General features: G+C 33.9%; 1 protein-coding gene across 1 annotated transcript in view; it reads right to left on the reverse strand.

Moving 5' to 3' along the window:
* The window catches only part of LOC111085412 (calcium/calmodulin-dependent protein kinase type II alpha chain-like), a 79,872-nt gene that overhangs the window by 49,660 nt on the left and 8,537 nt on the right, over positions 1–21,675 (reverse strand). The window contains exons 2-3 of the mRNA XM_022383840.1: positions 20,755–20,849; positions 4,268–4,327 (exon numbers count right to left, since the gene is read on the reverse strand). Coding sequence (XP_022239548.1) covers positions 4,268–4,327; positions 20,755–20,849 — 155 coding nt within the window. The remainder of the gene's footprint in view (positions 1–4,267; positions 4,328–20,754; positions 20,850–21,675) is intronic.

Here is a 21,675-nt window from a genome sequence, read left to right on the forward strand (position 1 = left end):
AGTAGAGCACTGGAAAGAAACAAAATGATGGAAAGCGAAATCATAAAACTTTTTGAATATCCTGTAAAACAATTTGTTTTTAGTAAAAAAAAAATAATGTTTACGGCCCATAAGGTCAGTACTGTTTTAAGAAACATAAACATGATCCATACGGCCTACCAATAAGTAAGGAAGCAGACACCAATACAAGCAGAAACTGACCATCTCCATGACGTCATATGCAAATAACCCCGAAATATATGTACAGCTATAGCTCACTAAAGACCAATAATACAAACGACCAAACCATGAAAGAAATAACTCTGTATACTAACCGCATTTTTCATGAGGTTGTACAGTTGGACTATGGAGGAACGGCCAATGTCATCAAGAAATCGACAGGTTACTTTGCATCATCTCTGTCCAGAGTGACATGCACTTTCAGTTCCCGCATGGCCGGGGCGCCCAAAACCATCAGAATTTACTTTTCGTGCTTTTAGAAGATGTGCGAATAATGACCCGATTTAAAAAATCATTGCTCTTGCAGGACAAGTGCAAGCGTGCCCCAATATCACCAAAAATTATTTCTGTACATTGGACTACAATGACAGAGCAGCTAGAAGGAAGCCACTACTCATTACAGACAATACTGTACATAGAAACCAGTTGGCATTAAAAAAATACTATCACATTCTCCTGCCTTTTGGAATAGTAAAATTTTCGTCCAGATTTACACAGTTCTCGGACATTGGTTGCACCTGGGTTTGGCGACTGTCCTCCCAGGAACTTGTAATGAACCGTCCAAGTCACGACAAAATACGATAATATTTCTGTCACGGTGAGAGGTGCTATTTGGACAGCTGGACAATCACAGTTGGTAGTATATAAAAGGATGGTCACTGGTGCTAGATAGATACATCACACCTCCCGAGCAAACACCGATGGGCAGCTTATAAGACAAGACAGAGTTTCATGCAAGGTTAACGCTCCTGCTCAATCAGCCCGAATCGCAAAACGATGGGCTGATGGTCAGAGCATTACCACTTTACAGTGGTTAGGATAATCGCCAGATTATCTAACGTGTGTGTTCCATCCCAGATTGTTCCCCGAGAAAGCATTATATATAATTAATTTCAAGATACACCATCATCCAAGTTCTTCTTCAGGAGTAGTGTGTAATCCCATAGGCTTAGATTTCAGTAAATAAGATATGTAACCGTGTTTCTGCTTTAAGTATTGCAAAGAGCAGATCCACTAAATAATAAAATTAATCTGGAAGTCTTTGCTTCATGTTTTTATTTTATTTTTAGATAAAACGGCATTATTTCTGGAGAAGGCCTATTTACTTATTGGTAACTCGTCTATATGATATTGCCTGTCACAATTTATATTTGATCTACCTTATCTGACTCATGTACTTAACTGAAAAAGGCCTCATAACTCAGTAAATCAATGATGTCCATATTTCGAAGTACTTTTTAGTAATAATGTCACGGAGAAACCGAAATTGTTATGAACGTCATGTGTTGTTAAATCAGTTTTGATAAACTAAACTAATATGGAAGAGATCAACTAAGCTGGCTGTAGTTTTGGGGCAATAACTCATTCAACAAAACAAAAGAAAGAATTCTTAAATGGATTAAGCCTTAATAAAATGATATTGTTGTTACTATATCTTTTGAAATTATACGTTTTCACTCACGATCTATGCACGTGATAGCATATACCTCCATCACATGGATATGTTTCATTCTTTCCTTAGCATATAAAATAGCATATCATTCATAAAACTTGGTAAATATGAATAAAAGTTCATGGTGGATGCAAAATCTTGCGATATTAAATAGATGATATGGAGTTAGTCTTGCAGTATATTTTTAGTTAATTTATTGAATGCTTATTTATGTCCTGTCGTGTACTATAGTCGCAAAAAAAATCGACGATTATTGAAGTGCACGCAATGGAGATAAAAGCCAGGAAACGCCTGTTTCTTAACGGGCAATTAAGTGAGACATAACTTGTCTGTAAATTGGTTTAGTTATCAAGTCGTAAAACTTTAGGAGACGTGTTTAATTTTTCTTTTTTTTTACCCTATACCAGGTACAAAAGGGTTGCGAGTGTGCCTTGACTGCTGAAAGTCAAGAACGATGAAATATTCTATTCTGTTTCGGAGGTTGCAAGATTATTCTTAATTTCTTGAAACTATCGAAACGACACAAGAAAATGTATCCACATCTCCTGATAATAGCGAAAACCAAGGTAGTTACGTGTGGTTATGTCTGGTCTCATAACTGATCGAAATGAATTCAGTCAAGACTAGTGAATGTGAAGTTTCAAACCTCAACTGATCTTGAATTTTGACTTTGATGTACGATAGTATATGAAAAGAGCATATCGTATACATTCTCGCCAGCTTGTGCAGGATGCTGTAGTTTTGAGTAAATGTTTCGCAAAAGAGCTTCACAGCCGGAAACTTTACATATATATATATACAGGACCAACCAGACGCGAGGCTAGGAAGGCCATTTGGCCTGGGCCTCAAATTTAAACAGTTGTTAAGTTTTGCCGCTTGTTGTTTTTATGTCTCCTTTCAAATTATATTTCACTCTTTTTTCGACCTAATTATGGTTTTATTAAGTTTTTATATGTCGTCATTATTTTTATATTATGGTCAGGGGCCTCTCTGGACCTCTGAGAAGGCTTGCATATATATATATATATATATTCCCCCATATTAAACAAAAACAAATAAACGCTAATTACAAGATGTAAATGATCTAAAAATGAGCTTTGAGCCCATAGTGGAAATTGTAATTATCTAAATGTAAAACAAGATGTTTTTTCTGTGTATATTTGATACGAAAAACAAAACACCCACAACATTTCCAACAGTATTTATTAACCCTTAATATGTATGCAAAATAAATATTAATCTAAAAATACAACTCATTAGAAATGCCCTATAGATAGTTATTAAAAATACACATGGACATTGAACATCCACTCCACTTGGTTTCTAATTAAGTTTGTATGAAACAATTAATATTAACCGGAAACAAACTGTGTTCCGAACCATCGTATATAATTATGTACAATTCATTTTTAGGCACATTGTGCTGTTGTATATTAAAAGTAAAAAATAGGAAAACACGTTTTTTGATGCAATAACGATTTAAGCTGCAAATCTGTGAAAAGAAATACAGTTAATGCAATTAGCCAAATAGTCTGCAGCAAAACCAGGAACTTAGAGGTTAGGTTGATTGACTTGTAATCTGTTAGTCGCGAGATCGAAACCCTTCACCTAACATGTTCGACCTTTTTCACCGTGGGGGCGTTATAATGTGATGCCTTATCACACTATTCGTTGATAAAGGGTAACCTAACAGCTGGCGATGTCCTTCTAGTCTATTAATTCAAAATTAGGGATGGCTAGCGCAGATAGCCATCGAGTAATTTCACACAAAACAAGGAAACTCGGCGATACCTTTGGGGGGGGGGGTTACAACGCTAAAAATCGGCATTCGATCGATCCCTGCAGTGAACACTGTACACATAGCCCATTGTGCATCTTTGTACCTAACAACAAACCAACGAACCTTGACCAGACCTGTACATATCAACATAAATTTGGGCTCTCAATCGCAAACAATTGATAACCTGAGGAATGCAGCTTGATTATGACGTTTCGGATGACTGAAAAAAGATAGAAAATGAAAGACAACTGAAACGTGGTCGTTTAACTGTATTTCTTGAACCCCCTTATTCTAAGATTTTACTCATTAGTTCTTTCCAGAACTAAAGCCTGGAAGGGAAATCTCATTTTGCCCCTAATCTGTTTGTCATATATTTGTACATTACGTAGAGGTCTCATCATTATTTTATCGAAATGCTTTTTTCCCCTTCAGTGAATCATCTTATGCTACGCTTCATGCTTCAGAAAACTGAAGGATGCTAAAAAACTTTAAAGATGACTTGCATGTGCTTCATTTACCAGCAAAAATTGTGTGTGTGTGTTATTACTGCTGCACAGATCAATATGATGACACCTGAAATAGTATAGATCTTTTACTTTTGGAAAACACAAACATAAATTTTATATATTTATCACAGTGCACATAAGTAACAATTCTGTGTCTTTATGCACGTTACTCATACAAGTTCTTGGCACTAATGAGAATTCAAAATCTCTAAATCAGATAACAATATAACCAAACACAGACGCGTGCGTGAGCTCTGTGCCACAACATGTTTTTAGAAATTACTCATAAGAAGATGTATAGAGACATACCAATATTTTGGTGGTTCAGTTTGCGGCAAATCCTTGCTTCTCTTTCCAGCTTCTGGAAGTCTGAAAAAATGTAAAATGTTTAAATAATCTAGCCTTGTTACAAACAAATAATTATAAAGAATAAAATGTAGAACAGGAGATTTAGAATTAATATATTTTATCAAAAGTGGGGAAAAACTAGCTTTTATAGCGAGAACAGTCCAAAATAGATTATTAACTTGGCAGTTGGGAAGTAATCTGAAATAAATCATTAGCTTAGCAAGTAAAATGGACCAACGGTTTCAAATGGATTAGTAAATCAGCCAATACAACAGATTTGGTGAACTGGTTGAAATATATATTTAATGTATCTAGTACATTGCTTTAGTGTCAGAAACTGTTTACTAGTCAACATATTAGGTAAATAGTTCTAAAAGCTTGTACTAAACATATTGGTTCCAACTTTTACATAAACCTCTAATCACAGAATCGGAAACAAAAATAAAAAATAAAATTGTTTGGTTTGTTTTACAACAAAGCCGCATTGAGCTATCTGCTGTGTCCGCCGAGGGAATCGAACCCCGGACTTAAGCGTTTTGAGTGCGTAAAATTACTGCTGTTCCACCGGGAGAAATAAAGTTGTCATTTCCGTAAGTTGGAATTTTTCCATCACTGTCTTCTAGTAACTTAAGTATTTTGTTCCATCACACACGATTTGCTAAAAATCAAGCTCATAAGACTTATTTGGAAAAAAGAAAATGTCACGGCTTTACAGTTATAATCAGGGATGAAATTCTGCTGGTACTCACAGGAACTCAATACAGCTTTTCTTCTTCTTTTTTTAAATCTGTTAGCGAGTTTGTTTTTTTTATTTCTGCATTTCTTAGTAATCCAGTTTGAATAGTGATTGAAGCGGTATATTGATACTCCATAAACAACGAAGCCAAGTCCTAGCAAAGTGAGTACCTCTAAAGTGAATTTCACCACTGTCTATAGTTTGTACATAATATTGTACAGACACGTGAGATACACATTCCTGCATCAAGGGAATTTTTGTAGAAATTTGGTTTTTATATGTATTTACGGTTGGGTGACTTTTTCTTTCCATTAGTTTTATGAGACGCCGTTTCAAAAAAATAGAACAATAACTTTACAATTGTGTATATATATATCATTCTTGTTCTTTTTCGACCGTTTACTGTGTAGCTCTTGCATACATCATGAAATTACGACATAAATACAATTAATACTTGAAATCGTCGATACTTTGCTGGATTATGTAATTTCAGCAAAGTCAATTGTACGTTTCACAATTGCACTATGCAGCTAATTACAGGACATTATGTACAATTCTTAGACGGTTAAAGACACGACTCTTATTCTTTATGGTTTTGACTCGGATGTATTGGATTTGTAAAACTGTATGAACAATTAATGTATAAACGGCTGTCAAAAGATTTAACAGAGACAGCAACCATATATATTTTACCGACTTTGAGAAGCTATATATGTGTGTGTGTGTGTGAGCTTTCTATAAAAAAAAGAGCAAAGGTTTTATTAAAATAAGATATCTGAGATGAACATTTTATGTATGTAAGTGTTGCATTATGTGAAGTAGGAGAATTCTTAGAGTATTTCACGGCTGAATGGTGTTTGTAAGAAATAAAATTTCAATGCACATTTGCAATATGAATTTACAGAAATAGTACAAAATATGCAGAAAAATACTTTTAAAGGGATGTACCCGTCAACGTAATCTAAGTTATATGATAAACACCATATTCTGAATGTTTAGCTGACTGATAAAACAATTTTGACCTTCCTAATCGGTCTCCAGTATATCTAAGGACGTATGACGCTAAAAATCGAGTTTCGATACCCACAGTGAGCACAGTACAGATTGCCCATGATGTAACTTTTTTAAATGACAAAACAAATATTCTTAATTCAACCTGTACTTTCTGACATTTAGCAAGGTGCTTTAAAATTTTTGTCATTACGGTTTTCATTAGAATATCGACAACAAATGACGAGTTTGTTACAGTGTTGTGAATCATTTTTCACTTCGGAGTTCTAATTTTATTTAAATTCATATTAAGGGTAAGTTTGTTTGTTTGAAGTTAAGCACAAAGCTACACAATGAGCTATCTGTGCTCTTCCCACCACGGGTATCGAAACCCGGTTTCTAGCTTTGTAATTCCGCAGACATACCGCTGTGCCACTGGGGGCTTAAGAGTAAGAGCTGAAAATATCTGAATACTTTAAAAACAAAACGTTATACTGGTTTTAGCAACTGTGAACATTAGAAGAAGAATATTTTTCAAGTGTTATTTTTTGTACTTGCTTTCTTTCTGGTATTAATAGCTATATTAAAGTTACACACTCAAAATTACTCAAAAATTATTAGGGGAGTATAAAAAAATGGGATATATGTTTATATATTTCTAAAAAAAAATCACAATTGATAGAAACATTGGGAAAACCTAAGTCACATCCAAATATCTTTATGTACATTCTCGCAAACAGAAATACTGTAATATCACCATGCACACACGCTCCATTAAAAAACACACACTTCATTCCGATTTGTCCCGAGAAAAATGTACGTCTGAATATTCGAGGTTATTTCGAAATTACAGTTTCTTAAAAACCTTTTATTTGACACTTCCCGACGACCATATGAAACATACTTGTCTATACTCAGGTGAAATATTGCTTAAAACAGGAATCAGTATCTGAAATTCATGCTTAAGCTTGTTCAATTAATGATCAAGTGTGTTACACCCAACATGAAAGGACTGAGGTCATTCGAATGACTGTTAAGTGCATTTCAATCGTGTGTGTATGAAAAGGCATGTACAGAATGTTTAGAATAGTTTGAAACTAAGTACTTAACATAAAACTCATCTGTTACGTATGAATCATCTCATATCTACTGGCTTTTCTTCTTTCTTTTGTCTCCTCGATTTTCATCTATTTTTTGTCTCTAGTGAGCAACTTTCAAAATAGCTATATCTAAATGTGTTTTTGTCACATGAATTAAGATTTATGCCAGGAGCAAGAAAATGATGAATAATACGACTGTTCCAATGTTGACTAACTTATAATGTAAAGTTTAGTGTGTGTGTATATGTATGTATGTATGCATGCGTGTGTGTGTGTGTGTGTGTGTGTGTGTATATATATATAATAAACACACACACAACACACACAATAACGGACATGTCTAAATCAATAACAATGTTAACTACATTTAAATAAATAGATACGTACACAGAGACTAAGAAATTAGGTATATACGAAGGACGGACAGGTGAATATAATACTCCTAAAAACGTGAAAACTGAGACCGAGCAAGATTCAAACCCGAAACTCTGCCAATCAGTTATATGTCATACGGGTTCGAATCTCACTCTATTAACCAGTTAGTAGTCACAGGTTCGAATCCTGTTTGATATTCATTTTCCCCTTTTCAGAAAAATTACCTTCACAGAAGGGTGTGCCACACTTAAGATTTCTATAGAAAAGGATTCAGCAACACTTCACAAGAAAAAACACATACACACACACATATATATAAGTTAATAAACACGACAAACATACAAGCATCGGGTATTTACAATATAGGTTTGAAACAGTGAGCCTAAATGAGAAAATCAATAAGGCAATAGACCAATAACAGCCGAGCAATTATGTTTCTTTATGAAATACATTAGTTTATTCTTAGGTAGGTATAATTTGTAAATGCTTCTAAAAGCATACACTGTCACATTGATTAACGGGGTTGTCTGTAGATATATTGAAAAAGAAAACCCACAAGTTATGTCTTCATGCAAGAAACGACTGTAATAGGTGGTCGAAATTCTAAAAAAGTCATCTGGTGAAGAGACATGGTAGACACTAATTATTGGCAAACAACATCAAGCCAGTTTCGATCCGGTCTCTGGAAATATAACAGTGCACACGTTCGGTCATTAAGTATATATTTAATAGGTGTATTCTCCTACACTGGCTTTTACCACCTTAATAGGCACAGAGGGCAAACAAAGGTTTCGTTCATTTTATCAACAATAATTTGCTACTGTAGTAACGGGCGTTCATCGCTTATAAATTGATGAAAACGACTGTTGTGTTTCCACAAACATTATTATACCCAGTCCTTTAACACACCTTAATGTTGTTACGCAATTATTTCTGAGCGTAGCCTTTTAAAGAAATTAGTAAGATGAAAAAAAAATACGCACATTTTAACGATAACTTTAAATATCTAACTGTATGACTTGAAATAATGTCTCTGTCATTATTATGTTTTAACCAGTAAGAATATGACGTTTCTCATATAACAATTTTAGAAGAAACGCAAAAAAAAATGAAACATGTCGATACCACGAATTCTCAGTAAACTTTCTAGTACACGTCTGCTATAAACAACATATTTCACTCACAAAGGAAAGCTTATACACGCAATATGTATAACATATTGTTCGCTTATTTCTGAGAATTCAGTAACAAAACCAATATACAAACTTATGGTATGCGTATTTCCCGGTTTTAACGGTCTTGTGTTATACAGTTCATGACAGGTACGTCTATACATTCTTTTATGTTTTTATCGTTAGAAATACTTCGTCATCAGGTTTACAGATAATTTTTTATCATCACAACAAAAAATAACGTTTCATTGGGTTTGTAGTTGACTTTTTGTATAATAGCACAACATTTCAAGTAAGATCAACTTATTGGATTTATGGAGGATTTTTATTTTAGCAAAAGAACGCTTCAAGAAAAGCCTCTTTATAGTGCTAGCAGATGGAAGTTGATGTCATAAAATAACGTTTAATAGATTGTTTTTAAATCAGCATGTAAAAAAATCATCTTTATTGGATTTACAAAAGAAGTTTTGATCATAAGACGACGTTTCAGGAAACACCTCTTCGTCGATTTACAAAATAAAGGGTTTATTATGACACGTCGTTTCATAAGAAATGCTTTTGTCTTTACCGAGTTTATAATAAATTTATAATAAAAAGTTTTTAAATCATTTATTCACTGCATTTAATCATATAACACCTCCTCTATAAACAATTACTTATCGGGGTTACAAAATTTTATCATAAAACACCTTTTCAATAAACCATTCTTCATAAGTTTTACAGGCGTAATTCTTTATCATATAGTTTTCTGTTTGCACAACTTATTTTCCTTAAACTTAGAATAGATGAGAGCTTTTCACTGTGAAACGTCGTTTTGCGCTACACCTCTTCATAGTGTCAATAAATTGACTTGATCGACTTTTTTATCGATAAGGTTTTTGGCAAAGAAAATGGATCGAGAGTACTGACAACACATACACATATTAAGCTGCAAAACATTTTAAATGAAAGCCCTTCCTCGGATGTATGTAACTAACCGAAAATTTTTCGAGATTGCCTGTTGGTATACAACACTGTTTGTTCTGAATTTCCCGCAAAGCTACACGAGGGCTATCTGCGCTAGCCGTCCCTAATTTAGCAGTACAAGACTAGAGGGAAGGCAGCTAGTCATCACCTCCCACCGCCAACTCTTGGGCTACTCTTTTACCAAGGAATAGTGGGATTGACCGTCACATTATAACGCCCCCATGGCTGAAAGAGCTAGCATGTTTGGTGTGACGGGGATTCGATCCTGCGACCCTCAGATTGCGAGTCGAGCGCCCTAACCACCTGGCCATGCCGGGCCATACAACACTGAAATTCAACAAACGGAAAACCTGGTTAATCGGATATCACAGTTGTAATACTATATATTATAAATGAAATAAAAGAAGAAAAACACGCTACTATTAGGATATATATATAATTTTCTCCGACTGTCGGTGAATCAAGTTTTCTGTCCGTAGATCTTTAAAATTGTATATAACTGTGATACTGTTCGTAGACCATAAGCACACAAATGGACTAAGCCAGAGTTTCTCAACCTTTTCGATAGCAGGGATCGGTACACTGCTTCTAAACTGTCGCGAACCGCTAATATGCAAGTACAACGAAAAATCATTATGGTTTATATAAGCAAATCTGTCTGTTTGTTTGTTTTCGTGAAACCTCACGAACCAACAAGCCGGTTGTGACGGACCGGTGATTGAGAAACACTGGGCTAAATAATTAAACAACCGTGTCAAAGAACTTCTATGGCTAAGACAACGCCGTCCCTAATATTGAACTGTGGACCAGTGGTAAGGCAACCAATCGAAAGCACCAGCAGTCTAAAATAGCTACTCTGAACCCTATAGAGGAATTGACTGTCACTTTTATAAAGCAACCACAGTTGAAAGCGCAAAGCGTGTTTGATAACACCACGTCTCGAACCAAGGCCAACAAATCCCAAATCCAACACTACCAGTAGGCTATGTTGGGGCCACAACTGTCACACTATCAATTATACACAATGAAAAGGGGAGTTATTCAATTAAGTATTTTCTGTAAATCTCCCATCAACGTTCTTCATGCTCCTGCAGCACAACTGTCACACTATCAATTATCCACAATGAAATGGGGAGTTATTCAATTAAGTATTTTCTGTTAATCTCCCATCAACGTTCTTCATGCTCCTGCAGCACAACTGTCACACTATCAATTATCCACAATGAAATGGGGAGTTATTCAATTAAGTATTTTCTGTTAATCTCCCATCAACGTTCTTCATGCTCCTGCAGCACACTATTTATTTGAATGTCAGCCAACGTATTTTACACCGGCTCATAAAATGAAGTATATCGCCTTAATTTTCTGCCAAAATTAGTTTTACTTTTGTATGTTTTTCCTTTCTACACTAACCAAAACAAGTTCTTTTATTTGAACCACATTTCCTCTTAAATAGCCAGCGATGGGGTATCTTTACAATGGAAATTATAGTACTCTATCAATCTATCTATCCATCCATCCATCTATGTCAACTAGTCAATCAACTTCTACGTTTTCGTTCAATCTGACTTCTACGAACTCGACAATTCAATTAGTTACTATGTAATATTATTGGATATGAAAAACCTAACTTAAAAGTAATTTTAAAACATATGCCACAAAATAATAACTGTCACGTTTGAACATGAAAGCTCATTTACGCATTATCTTCACCCTTGCATAAAATAAGATACACCTTAAGATCTTCTGAAGTCAGAAAAGCTATATATACCGAAAGATTTGTGGGGCTTCTGTACAAAGAACGTGTGGCCAAATTCTAACTATGTTCCTTTCAATATGATCAAAAAGAATATTCTTTAAAACAGGTTGAGTGAAACAATTTTCAGGTTCTCACATTGTTATAAGTTAATTAATGATATCTCTGTATAACTGACAAATTACAGATTAAGTGTTAATTACGTATATATTCACTCTGTGTCATTTAAGAAGTACATTTTCAGCAGTCATAAAATATGTCATCATCTATACACAATATACATTCAACACATATGGTGATTTATGGAATATTATAACTACCGGTTCTCTATTACCTATTGAGTAGGGAGTCACGTGTAGTTCAAAGAGTCTATACGCGTCATTGTGACAGAATGTAGCAGTATGACCATGTTCCTTAACGTTCTTAAAATCGATAATTTTCGGGAAAGAAATATTACCGTCTCTTTCTCACAATGGAAATCCAGGCTTGAAAAAAAGTCACAATGATAATGGCTTTCCCTTGTCAAGTAAAACAAAAAACGTAACGTTTTTGAAATCGAACTGAATCTCGATTCGAATGCAGGAAACGTGTCTTCAGCTTATTCAGCATTGAAGAAAAACTCGATGCTATTAGAAAAGTTATTAACAACTAACAAACACACATACTAGCCCGAAGAAGTGTTGTCAACAAATACATAACTGTAGAAATATACAAATCAACCTTTTAAAAGAACACGATGCAGATAAACTAACAACCCCAAACTTTATATATATATTGCTGAATAACGGGAAAGATTTTTGTTGTTAACTGAGTAAAGGTAGATGTCACTTTAGGCCACAAAAATAAGCAAGATCATATGACACGGAAGAGTGAAAGTATCAAAGAAAGAGGGCGTTCAATGGAAAAGATGCTCAGTAGGATTTATTGGTATTGTAAAATTTAGTTAAGTGAAAGTCAAAGTATATTTATCATAAAAACAAGAGGTAATTAAATAGCTAAATTTCACATTAATATTTTTTAAAATGCATGAATAGGACGAAAACTATATGAAGCTCCAACATGATAAGCAATATATTTACAGACATTTTTATCGGTTACATTTCAACAACATCCACAGCCATGAGTAGTCTTGTCAAACCGAACAGTGGGATTTGAGGCCTCAAAGTGAGGGGCGCGATTTTTTTCAGTGATAATAGGACGCGAACCACGAAACCTCAGCTCCACAATCCGACACGATAATGAGTGGGCCGTGCTCAACCCATGATGAAAATTTAAATTATATTTGTGTTTTAAAATCAAAGTTACGCAATGGGATATCTGCACTGTGTCAAAGGCGGGTTTTGAACCCCGTGGTTTATTGTTACAAGTCCACAAGCTTACTACTGAGCCATCAAGGGGGGTGGGGTGTGTGTATGAGCATGTTTTCGCATATTCACCAAGTAGGTATACCGAGTACTGAAATAAAACGTTACAGAAATTTGCCCCTGGCGTACATTAGCGAATTTATCGTGCTTGATTAATGGTTTTGCTGTTGTTTGAAATTGAAAATAAAATAGATGAAGCATATCTAATAATCACGTGTTTTAACAGTATTATTACAAACGATCCAATTTATAGTGTATGCCTTATGAACTGTTATTTTTGCTGTATAAATCCAAGTTCATAAAAACAGTTCATAGAATTACTTTTTCTAATGGGCAAAATATAGTTTCGCATTATGAAGAAAAATAAATACGAAATCTAGCTGACAAATTTTAATTGGAATCCTATATGCAGCACTTTTTTGTGTTCCTCGCATTATTTTGTTCTCAATTTCTTAGTAATGTTCTGATGTAATTTTCATGTTAATCATGTTGAAGAAAGGCTTTTCTCGTCAAGTTTTTAAGCGAATGTTAATCTTATGTGATCAACATTTTCTTTAAATCTCTTCTTAAGCAGTTCGAAAACACAGGTGCTCACTACTAAAGATGCTACCAGCTCAGACATATATTATATTGCTACTGTTATTTCAGTAACGTGTGGTGGTAAATTAAGTTTCATTAGCGTAATTGCTAAAGGCAAACACGTGCAATGATTTAAAAACTGCTACTTTTAATTCCTGTAGTACTCATTGGAGTATAGAAGACATATTAATACTAGAAATAAACGACCTTATAACACCAAAATGTTATTTTTATTTAACTAAACACTCAACGTTTCGCTTTACAGCTTCTTCAGGAGCGTTCACTAAAACACAAACTGAAACTGACAGTACAAAGCTTCAAAACATTTGAAGATCTGTACTGTAAGTTTCGGTTTGTGTTTTAGTGAATGCTCCTGTTTTTAATTTCGCGCAAAGCTTCACGAGGGCTATCTGCGCTAGCCGTCTCTAATTTAGCAGTGTAAGACTAGAGGGAAGGCAGCTAGTCATCACCACCCACCGCCAATTCCATTTTAGAACTTTTATCTGTCTATAGTAAGGCATTATTCTACGCCAAAAACTTAATTTAAGTTGGGAGAATTGTGTAGCTAGCAAAATCCATAGGATGGGGAAAATGGGTGTTTTCTATATATATTGAAGATAGGGCCCTGGTTCTTCCCTCCAGTTACGATGATTTTGCTTTCTATGTACAACAATGAATAAAGCCCATCATTTATTAATGGCTCATGTGTGCCCATCTATTTTTATAATTTAATCATCATAAGCGGAAGGAGAAGCGTCTATAACATGGAAAATTTGCAAATTCTTCAAGCTTCTTTATTTGCTAATATTGAGTTCAACATATAACACAAACGTTGAAAAACACAAAAATAAATAGAATAATTCTGTCCATAATTCATCTACAAAAAAATTTCACATTTCACTTACAGTTCCATCTTCAGTATGCCTGATTCATCGATGACTGTCACAGCATATTTGTGACAAGCCTTGAAAGGTTAGATGTTTCTATAGGAAGCTGGTTACACTCCTTTTGCAGAAAGAATAACATTTGGGTTTTCATACCATGAGATCCAATGCATCCATAGATCCTCTATTCATAACACCTACATCATTTGGTTGTAGCCAGATCAGAATGTTTTAAACATCATTTCAAAATACCTGATGAGTAATTGCTGCATCATTATTTAATATTTTTTAGCAATGTATGGAACTAGGATCAACACAATACACCCATGAGTAGAAACAATTATCTACGATCCAACAAGTAGCCGCTGTATGCGTGCTGTTTCTTCGTATTTATACAATTTACAATTTTCTATAATCGTGCCATATAAAACTAAGTAGGTAATATAATTGTTCTCTTCTGTAAAAGGACCCATGCAAAAAAGCAGGTAGAGGTATGGTTAGATTTCAACTCTTGTAAACGAGAAACAAAAGAAAAAGTTTATCACAAAAGCTTTTAGCTCTTTTAACAGCAAACGCAATTACCAAACCCAACACTAGACAAAATTCAACTGGACAACCCAGTACAGCTTAACGAGAAAAACTTTCCAACAGGTTCACTCAGATCTTATGTGGATATTTCTCAACAATGGAATTCTCAAAGACAGGTCATCAAACTGAGATTTGATCACTGCACCATCAGTTACCTTAGCTTAGCAAAATCTGTTCCACCCGCTTTTTTGTTTTTTTATGTTGTTGCTGCTGCACATGCGTTTCCCAAAATATCAGCCATAACCATTACAACTGGCGTGGTCTTTCTTTTTTTTTTTTACGAATCGCCTAACACGAATAAGATATAAACTGCTTTCTGAACAGGTGAATTTTGCAGAATCGAGCTAAGCAGAGATAAGACCACGCGTAACAAATACCTGGGTTTGTGCATCAAATGGCACGATAGTTAGTTAATGAACGTTACAGGCACATAATACATTTGGCACGAATGTTGCCCGTTGACCTGATGTTCAGTCTCAAACGCTTAGAGTTTGTATAATCTAGTTTTCTCGAGAATGCACTAAGAGGAGAATATGAAGGAGAGCTTATCTTGGACCACTTTTATTTGTTGCACTAGCGTCTGGAGAGAAATCATCAGGTGCAACAGAAGTCTTGATGAAATTTGGAAAATAAAAAAACACCATTTCCGGTTAGAGTTTTTTTCTCTCTCTGAATACATCTTCTTAATTCGCCATACATGGCTTTTATATGTACTTCCTCAATTTATATCCATATTTCATTTGGCATACAACACATTTGTATTCCTTCGATATAGCTGAATGATGTTTCGATACAAGCTATTTTAGTGCGAGTCTTATAAGCAGTATGATAAAACATTTTCGTTCCGTAGCTATAAAACCGTTTCAATTTCATTGGATAATGATTGGAACTTCCTCACGTGCATTCTACGTATCAATTAATGATCTTCCTTACGTGCACTCTACGTATCAATGATCTTCCTTACGTGCACTCTACGTATCAATGATCTTCCGTACGTGCACTCTACGTATCAATGATCTTCCTTACGTGCATTCTACGTATCAATTAATGATCTTGCAACTTGCCTAGTAAAGAATTGATACGTAGAGTGCACGTAAGGAAGATCATTAATTGATACGTAAAGTGCACGTAAGGAAGATCATTAACTGATAGTAGAGTGCACATAAGGAAGATCATTAACTGATAGTAGAGTGCACATAAGGAAGATCATTAACTGATAGTAGAGTGCACATAAGGAAGATCATTAACTGATAGTAGAGTGCACATAAGGAAGATCATTAACTGATAGTAGAGTGCACATAAGGAAGATCATTAACTGATAGTAGAGTGCACATAAGGAAGATCATTAACTGATAGTAGAGTGCACATAAGGAAGATCATTAATTGATATGTAGAGTGCACATAAAATTAGTGTAGATTTGTTCAGTGATTACTTTTGCATGTTATACGTTTGTAACACAAAATGAAACATTTAAACACTTCGAAGAACGACAAAAGACGAATCTTGACATTTCATATAAGCAATAGGTTTATGACAAAATAATCAACACTATTTTTAAGATGTATAATCTTTTAATATTAATAATAAAAAAATTATACAAATAAAAAGCATTACCTTATACTGAGCAAAACTGTACAAGTGAGCCTACATTGCATTCGATACGCAGGTATATTTCTGCAAATATATATATATTATGTTGATTCCATGTCAGATATAAACAGCTTTGATAGTGTGCACTTATTTCTTTTCCAAACAAACTTCTCGTCCTATAGACCCTTGTCTTTCCTCTCACCTTTACTGACGCACTTTTCTGGTTACCTTCACTCTTCATTATTACTGTATATTTATTCCCATTATTAGTAGACTTTACTAATCCATTGATGGTTGTGTTCCCATCCACTATTAACATGTCACCTCTATTCTATGTTACCAGTACATTGTACTTATCTATTATTGAAAAGTGTCCGTCTCAATTATTCATGCAATATACTTCCTTATCCATTATTGATTTTTTTTCTCATTCCCCCTTTCATGCAAAACCCTTGCTCATCATTACTGTACTTTTGCCTCCGTTATTAGTGTAACTTATTTACCTGTACTAAAGTTTTCCTTTTCACTACCGACGTACGTTAACTTTCCATTATTAGTGTACGGGTCTACATTCTGCATTTATCTGTATCACGCTCTTTCTTTAGCATATAAAAGCGCTGCTCTTCTTTCTGTCAACAGATTATTTAAATATTCTATTATATTTACTGTTAAAGCATCAAAGTTTAGCTTTCTTATGATATACACGCAATAATGTCATTCGAAAGTATTTTTCAATATGTGCCAGACTTTATCAGAAGTTGAATTCCCCGGTGTTTGACAGATAATCTCGCTAACCTCCAGATTTAACAGCAAAGTATCATAACTCCCTTCTTGCCTATCGAACATATGCTTACTTTTACACGTTTTATTAAGGATATTAATTGTCGATTTTAGAAAACTATACTTAGAATTTTTCACTGAGGCTATTGTTAATATATCTGGTACCGCTAATGTCATACAATTGTACCCAGTCTCCTCCTAAATAATATTGCTTTGGCCAATCTATTAGATCGGTGTATTGGAAAACGAAATACCGACAACAGCTAGTATTAAAACCACCAACTTTAGTGCACTGATTTTAGGATATTATAGTCTATTCAAGGCATAACATACTTTTAACACACACCTCACACAAAATATATGAAAATATTAGCATGTTTTTTACAGACAATTTTACTTATCACTATGTTTCAGAAATGCAAAACATTTTTTAAAGATTTTATAAATACAGGTATCCCTATTAATTTTGGTTGAAACTACAGTAATGTACCCGTTGTTAACTATTGAAAATACTTGCATGTTCGGACTGTTTTTTTAGTCTTATTTTTCAAACGAACGGTCAATAGGCGACGCGAAATGCATTTGACAATGAAGTCTAGTGTGCAAGATTAGCCTGACAGATACAATCAACGATCGTCTTTGTTTTTTTTATTACTCTATTTATTACATCCAAGTAAAGATACACAAGTTTAATTTCAAGAATGCATTGCCTTATAGTCTTGTGCTTTCCCTCTAAATAGTCAGAAAAACAGAGCAGAATAAATGTTTTTAAATGAAGGGCTTAACGTAAATCGTACATTAGCAATCGATGTGTTCGAAGGAAAACGAAGTTTATTAATAAACAAGATTACGACACATGTGATATACAGTATTGTTTATCAACAAAAAGGGGACATAGATAAACGTTTCGGCATTCTATCAGATTCCATCTTCAGTATCTTCTGTACATCATAAGTGTCGTAATCTTGTTTAAATCGTACATTACGTTTGAAACAATTTTACCTTATGCATAAGTGTAATAAAATATTACCTTTGAAAGTAATTTCTCATATGCTTGCCGTTTCCTGATTATCTATTAATTTATCTGTGTGTGTGTGTGTGTGTGGAAAGAGAGAAAGGAAAAATTCTGATTTTACGATCAGTTTTAGAATCCAAATTAAAGAGCCAACGACCTGTGCGCTTACGCGGAAAACATGGCAGGCCTCGAAAAACGAGAAAGCATCATTACTGTAACTATCTAGGTTGGTAGTTCTTTTATTGTTCTCTGATACAAATATATCTTCTTCAATCAGATCAATATCTCTCTGCCACATCGAACACGACAGACACATATACAGCTAACCTTTCCGTAAAGTACGATCATCCCTAGCTAAGCAGCCCTAACAAGGGAAGTTTCTGGTAGAACACATACGTGAGAAACTGATTTTGTGGATAGAGGGATGTAATATTACCTTTCTTTATGAAGTTTATTCGCATTCCCAGTGTAGCCCTGAAAGGGCGCGTCGACACCTCACTTCATGTGTAGGGGGAGCGCCACTCCCATACCCATGCTTCAAATTCAGAATATTTTTCGTGTTGCTTTCTTAAATGTGGATCAATGGGATTGTAATCAAGTCTGTAATATGGAAATCTTTATATCAAATGAAATTGTTATCATTAGTTGAAAGCTCTCGACCTTGCATATGCTGCTGTTTCAAAATAATAATAATAATGATTACTGAATTTGTAATTAATTAGTAAACACCGTAACCATTAAATACCCAGTTTGATAATTAGCTGTTCTGTTGGAGGTAGGGGGGGGGGGGTGTAAGCGTGATTGTGGCAATTCCTCACTTCTAAATTTAGCATTACATCATTGCCCATTCCTTCATAACAAAAATATACATCCAGATATGGGAAAACATGCATTTAACTAAAGGGAGATTCTTAGAATTCCACAAAAATATTGAAAATTTCTGTACTGTTCCTTCAAGAATAAAGACAATAATCTAGCAGGATCTGCCCAAAAGGTTTGTATGCAACTTCTCTGAAAAGAAGAACCCCATGAAGAAAGTTATACAAGAAAAAACAGTATATAACAAATGATGGATGGAAATGATTGGTATGCTATTTATAAATCTAATGTGGTTTTAGTAATGTTATTCTGTCCTTTTGAAAACTGAAGTTTAAAAACAATTCATTCAAAGCAACAATGTTTCGACTTATGTGAAAATAAAATACAATGATAAGCCATAGAAGAGATGCTTTAATATCACATTTCCAGCTTTTTAGGGAAAATGTGTATTGAAGAATATTTAGAAACATTTTCTCTTTTGTATGGTAATGATTCCTAATTGATGAACTTCAATCATGTTGAACATTTATATAGCCAATACACTTTAAAGAATCAAGGTTTATATAAGATTTAAAGTTGCTCGGTGTTCAGAATTAAGTGTTAAATCACCTGATACAGCATCATTCTTCTTGAGAAAAGTGTCTTGCAATGAGAGTCAAATTATTTTTTCTGTTTTGATTTTAATGTATAACATTAAATTGTTGGTGTTTTTTTCTAAACTGGTTAGTTTTCACATTGCTAATGAATTTCAAAGGATGGAACTTGGAATATTATCTTTTACACTTCTTTTGTGCATGTTAAAACTCTTAATTCCTTTTTGAATTATTCAAACGTAATTAGAAGTTTACAAAACAATTTTTGCTTAACTTGTTTTCTGGCTTGCTTGGATGTTTTACATTGTGAATATAAAACTCATTTGCTGCAAGTGAATTTGAATCCTACAGTGTCTTCTATTAGATATGTGTTATCCATTTATGTCTCTGTGGGTGTATAATGAACAGAGTGAAACTGAAATTTTCAGAATATGAACCTTATCTTATATGCACACTACAATCAGACCAGTTTGTACATTTTTGGAAAGTTGTACACTTTTGGTTAAGATTTACATGCAATAATATTGTATTAATGAAATAAAAGGGAAAATATTACTAAAAAGAGTAATTAGTTTAGAAAAAATACACTATAGTCTATATTATGTGTGTGTGTAAAAAATCAACCTTAACTGTTTTCTGTGTTTAAAAAATATGTCATGAATATCACAACTTGTTTCTACACATTAATGGTACTTTCTTGCCAGTTTTGTCTTTCACAATTATTATATAAAATCTTAAAACTTTCCACATGCAAGGTGACTAATTAAAAAGAAGTTCAATCTTTCTTTTCTTTTTAAGCTTATTTTGGAATGGTATTGTTCAAACGTTTATACAGGTGCAGGTTCTTTAACTTAATGGTAATGATACATACAATCATCCAGACTAGTCTGTAATCTGACACACTTGTTCAGCTGAAAAGCATGTTGATTTTGCTGCCTGATAACAGCTTCCATACTTTATGTGTCAAATGACATTCTCTCATCTCTCAACTGTTTCACCAGTTTAGCTTAACCATTAACTATTTTCCAGTAGAGCATACATATGTACAATTGTTTCTGTGTATTATTGAAATATTTCCTAGATAACATATTTAATTATAAAAAAAGATTACATCAAACAGATTCAGACACCCCTGCTTACCTCTGGCAGATAACTTCTTGGTATTGATAATCTTTGCAGCAAATTCTAGAGCAGTTGACTTCTGAACACATCTTCTTACAATGGAAAATGCACCTCTGAAAGAGCATTGATATGATTATTATGAAAAGCTAATTTGTATTGTAATATAGTTACACACATACAATACTCTACTTATCTGTCACTATTGTTTACTGGACAGGAAAGTGACTTTTATAAAAAATAAAAGGTAATAAAAACATATGCAATGAATATTTAAAGGTTGTTATTTGTGAACCCTGTTGTAAAGTAAATTAATAAATGCTACCAGATTATGATTTGTGGCAGATAAAAACAAATAACTACGTAAATACATTTCTTTGGAAAATATATACTCTGAGAAGTAGGTTTTTCTTAAAAAGAAATGGTAAAGAATTACAACAGAATGCCCAGTAATGTACAAAGTATGTGAAGTGGGCATTTTTATCCATTCTCATAGTTGAAATATTCAGGCTTGCAGAAAGAACTAAGAGAATTACATACCTGATGACAAGATTTTACAGTTCTTATGTCTTCTGGAACATTTGATGTAAACATTATAATCTTGTTTTTATAATCAGTTTGTTGTTTTAGGGAAAAACAAAATTCCCAGATAAAACTACAAGTATGTCATTTACAAAAGTTTTATTAAAACAATCACCACCTAATTTTGGTAAAAAAAAAGTGTTTTCTTTGTAATTAGGTAGAAACTGATGAAACAGTAAAGGCAGATACCTGATCAAGATGACCTTAGCTCAAACATTTATAAGATAGATCATGAACATTTGTATTTTGTTGTAATTATTTCATAAAAGGTTGCATTAATTTAATTAAAAGATAAAATATTCACATAACACTGTTGCTCCAAACAAGTCATACCATGTGTTACATTATTTAGCATGTAAT

This window comes from Limulus polyphemus, unplaced genomic scaffold (genome assembly GCF_000517525.1).
Source record: "Limulus polyphemus unplaced genomic scaffold, Limulus_polyphemus-2.1.2 Scaffold374, whole genome shotgun sequence".
NCBI classification, from domain to species: domain Eukaryota; kingdom Metazoa; phylum Arthropoda; class Merostomata; order Xiphosura; family Limulidae; genus Limulus; species Limulus polyphemus.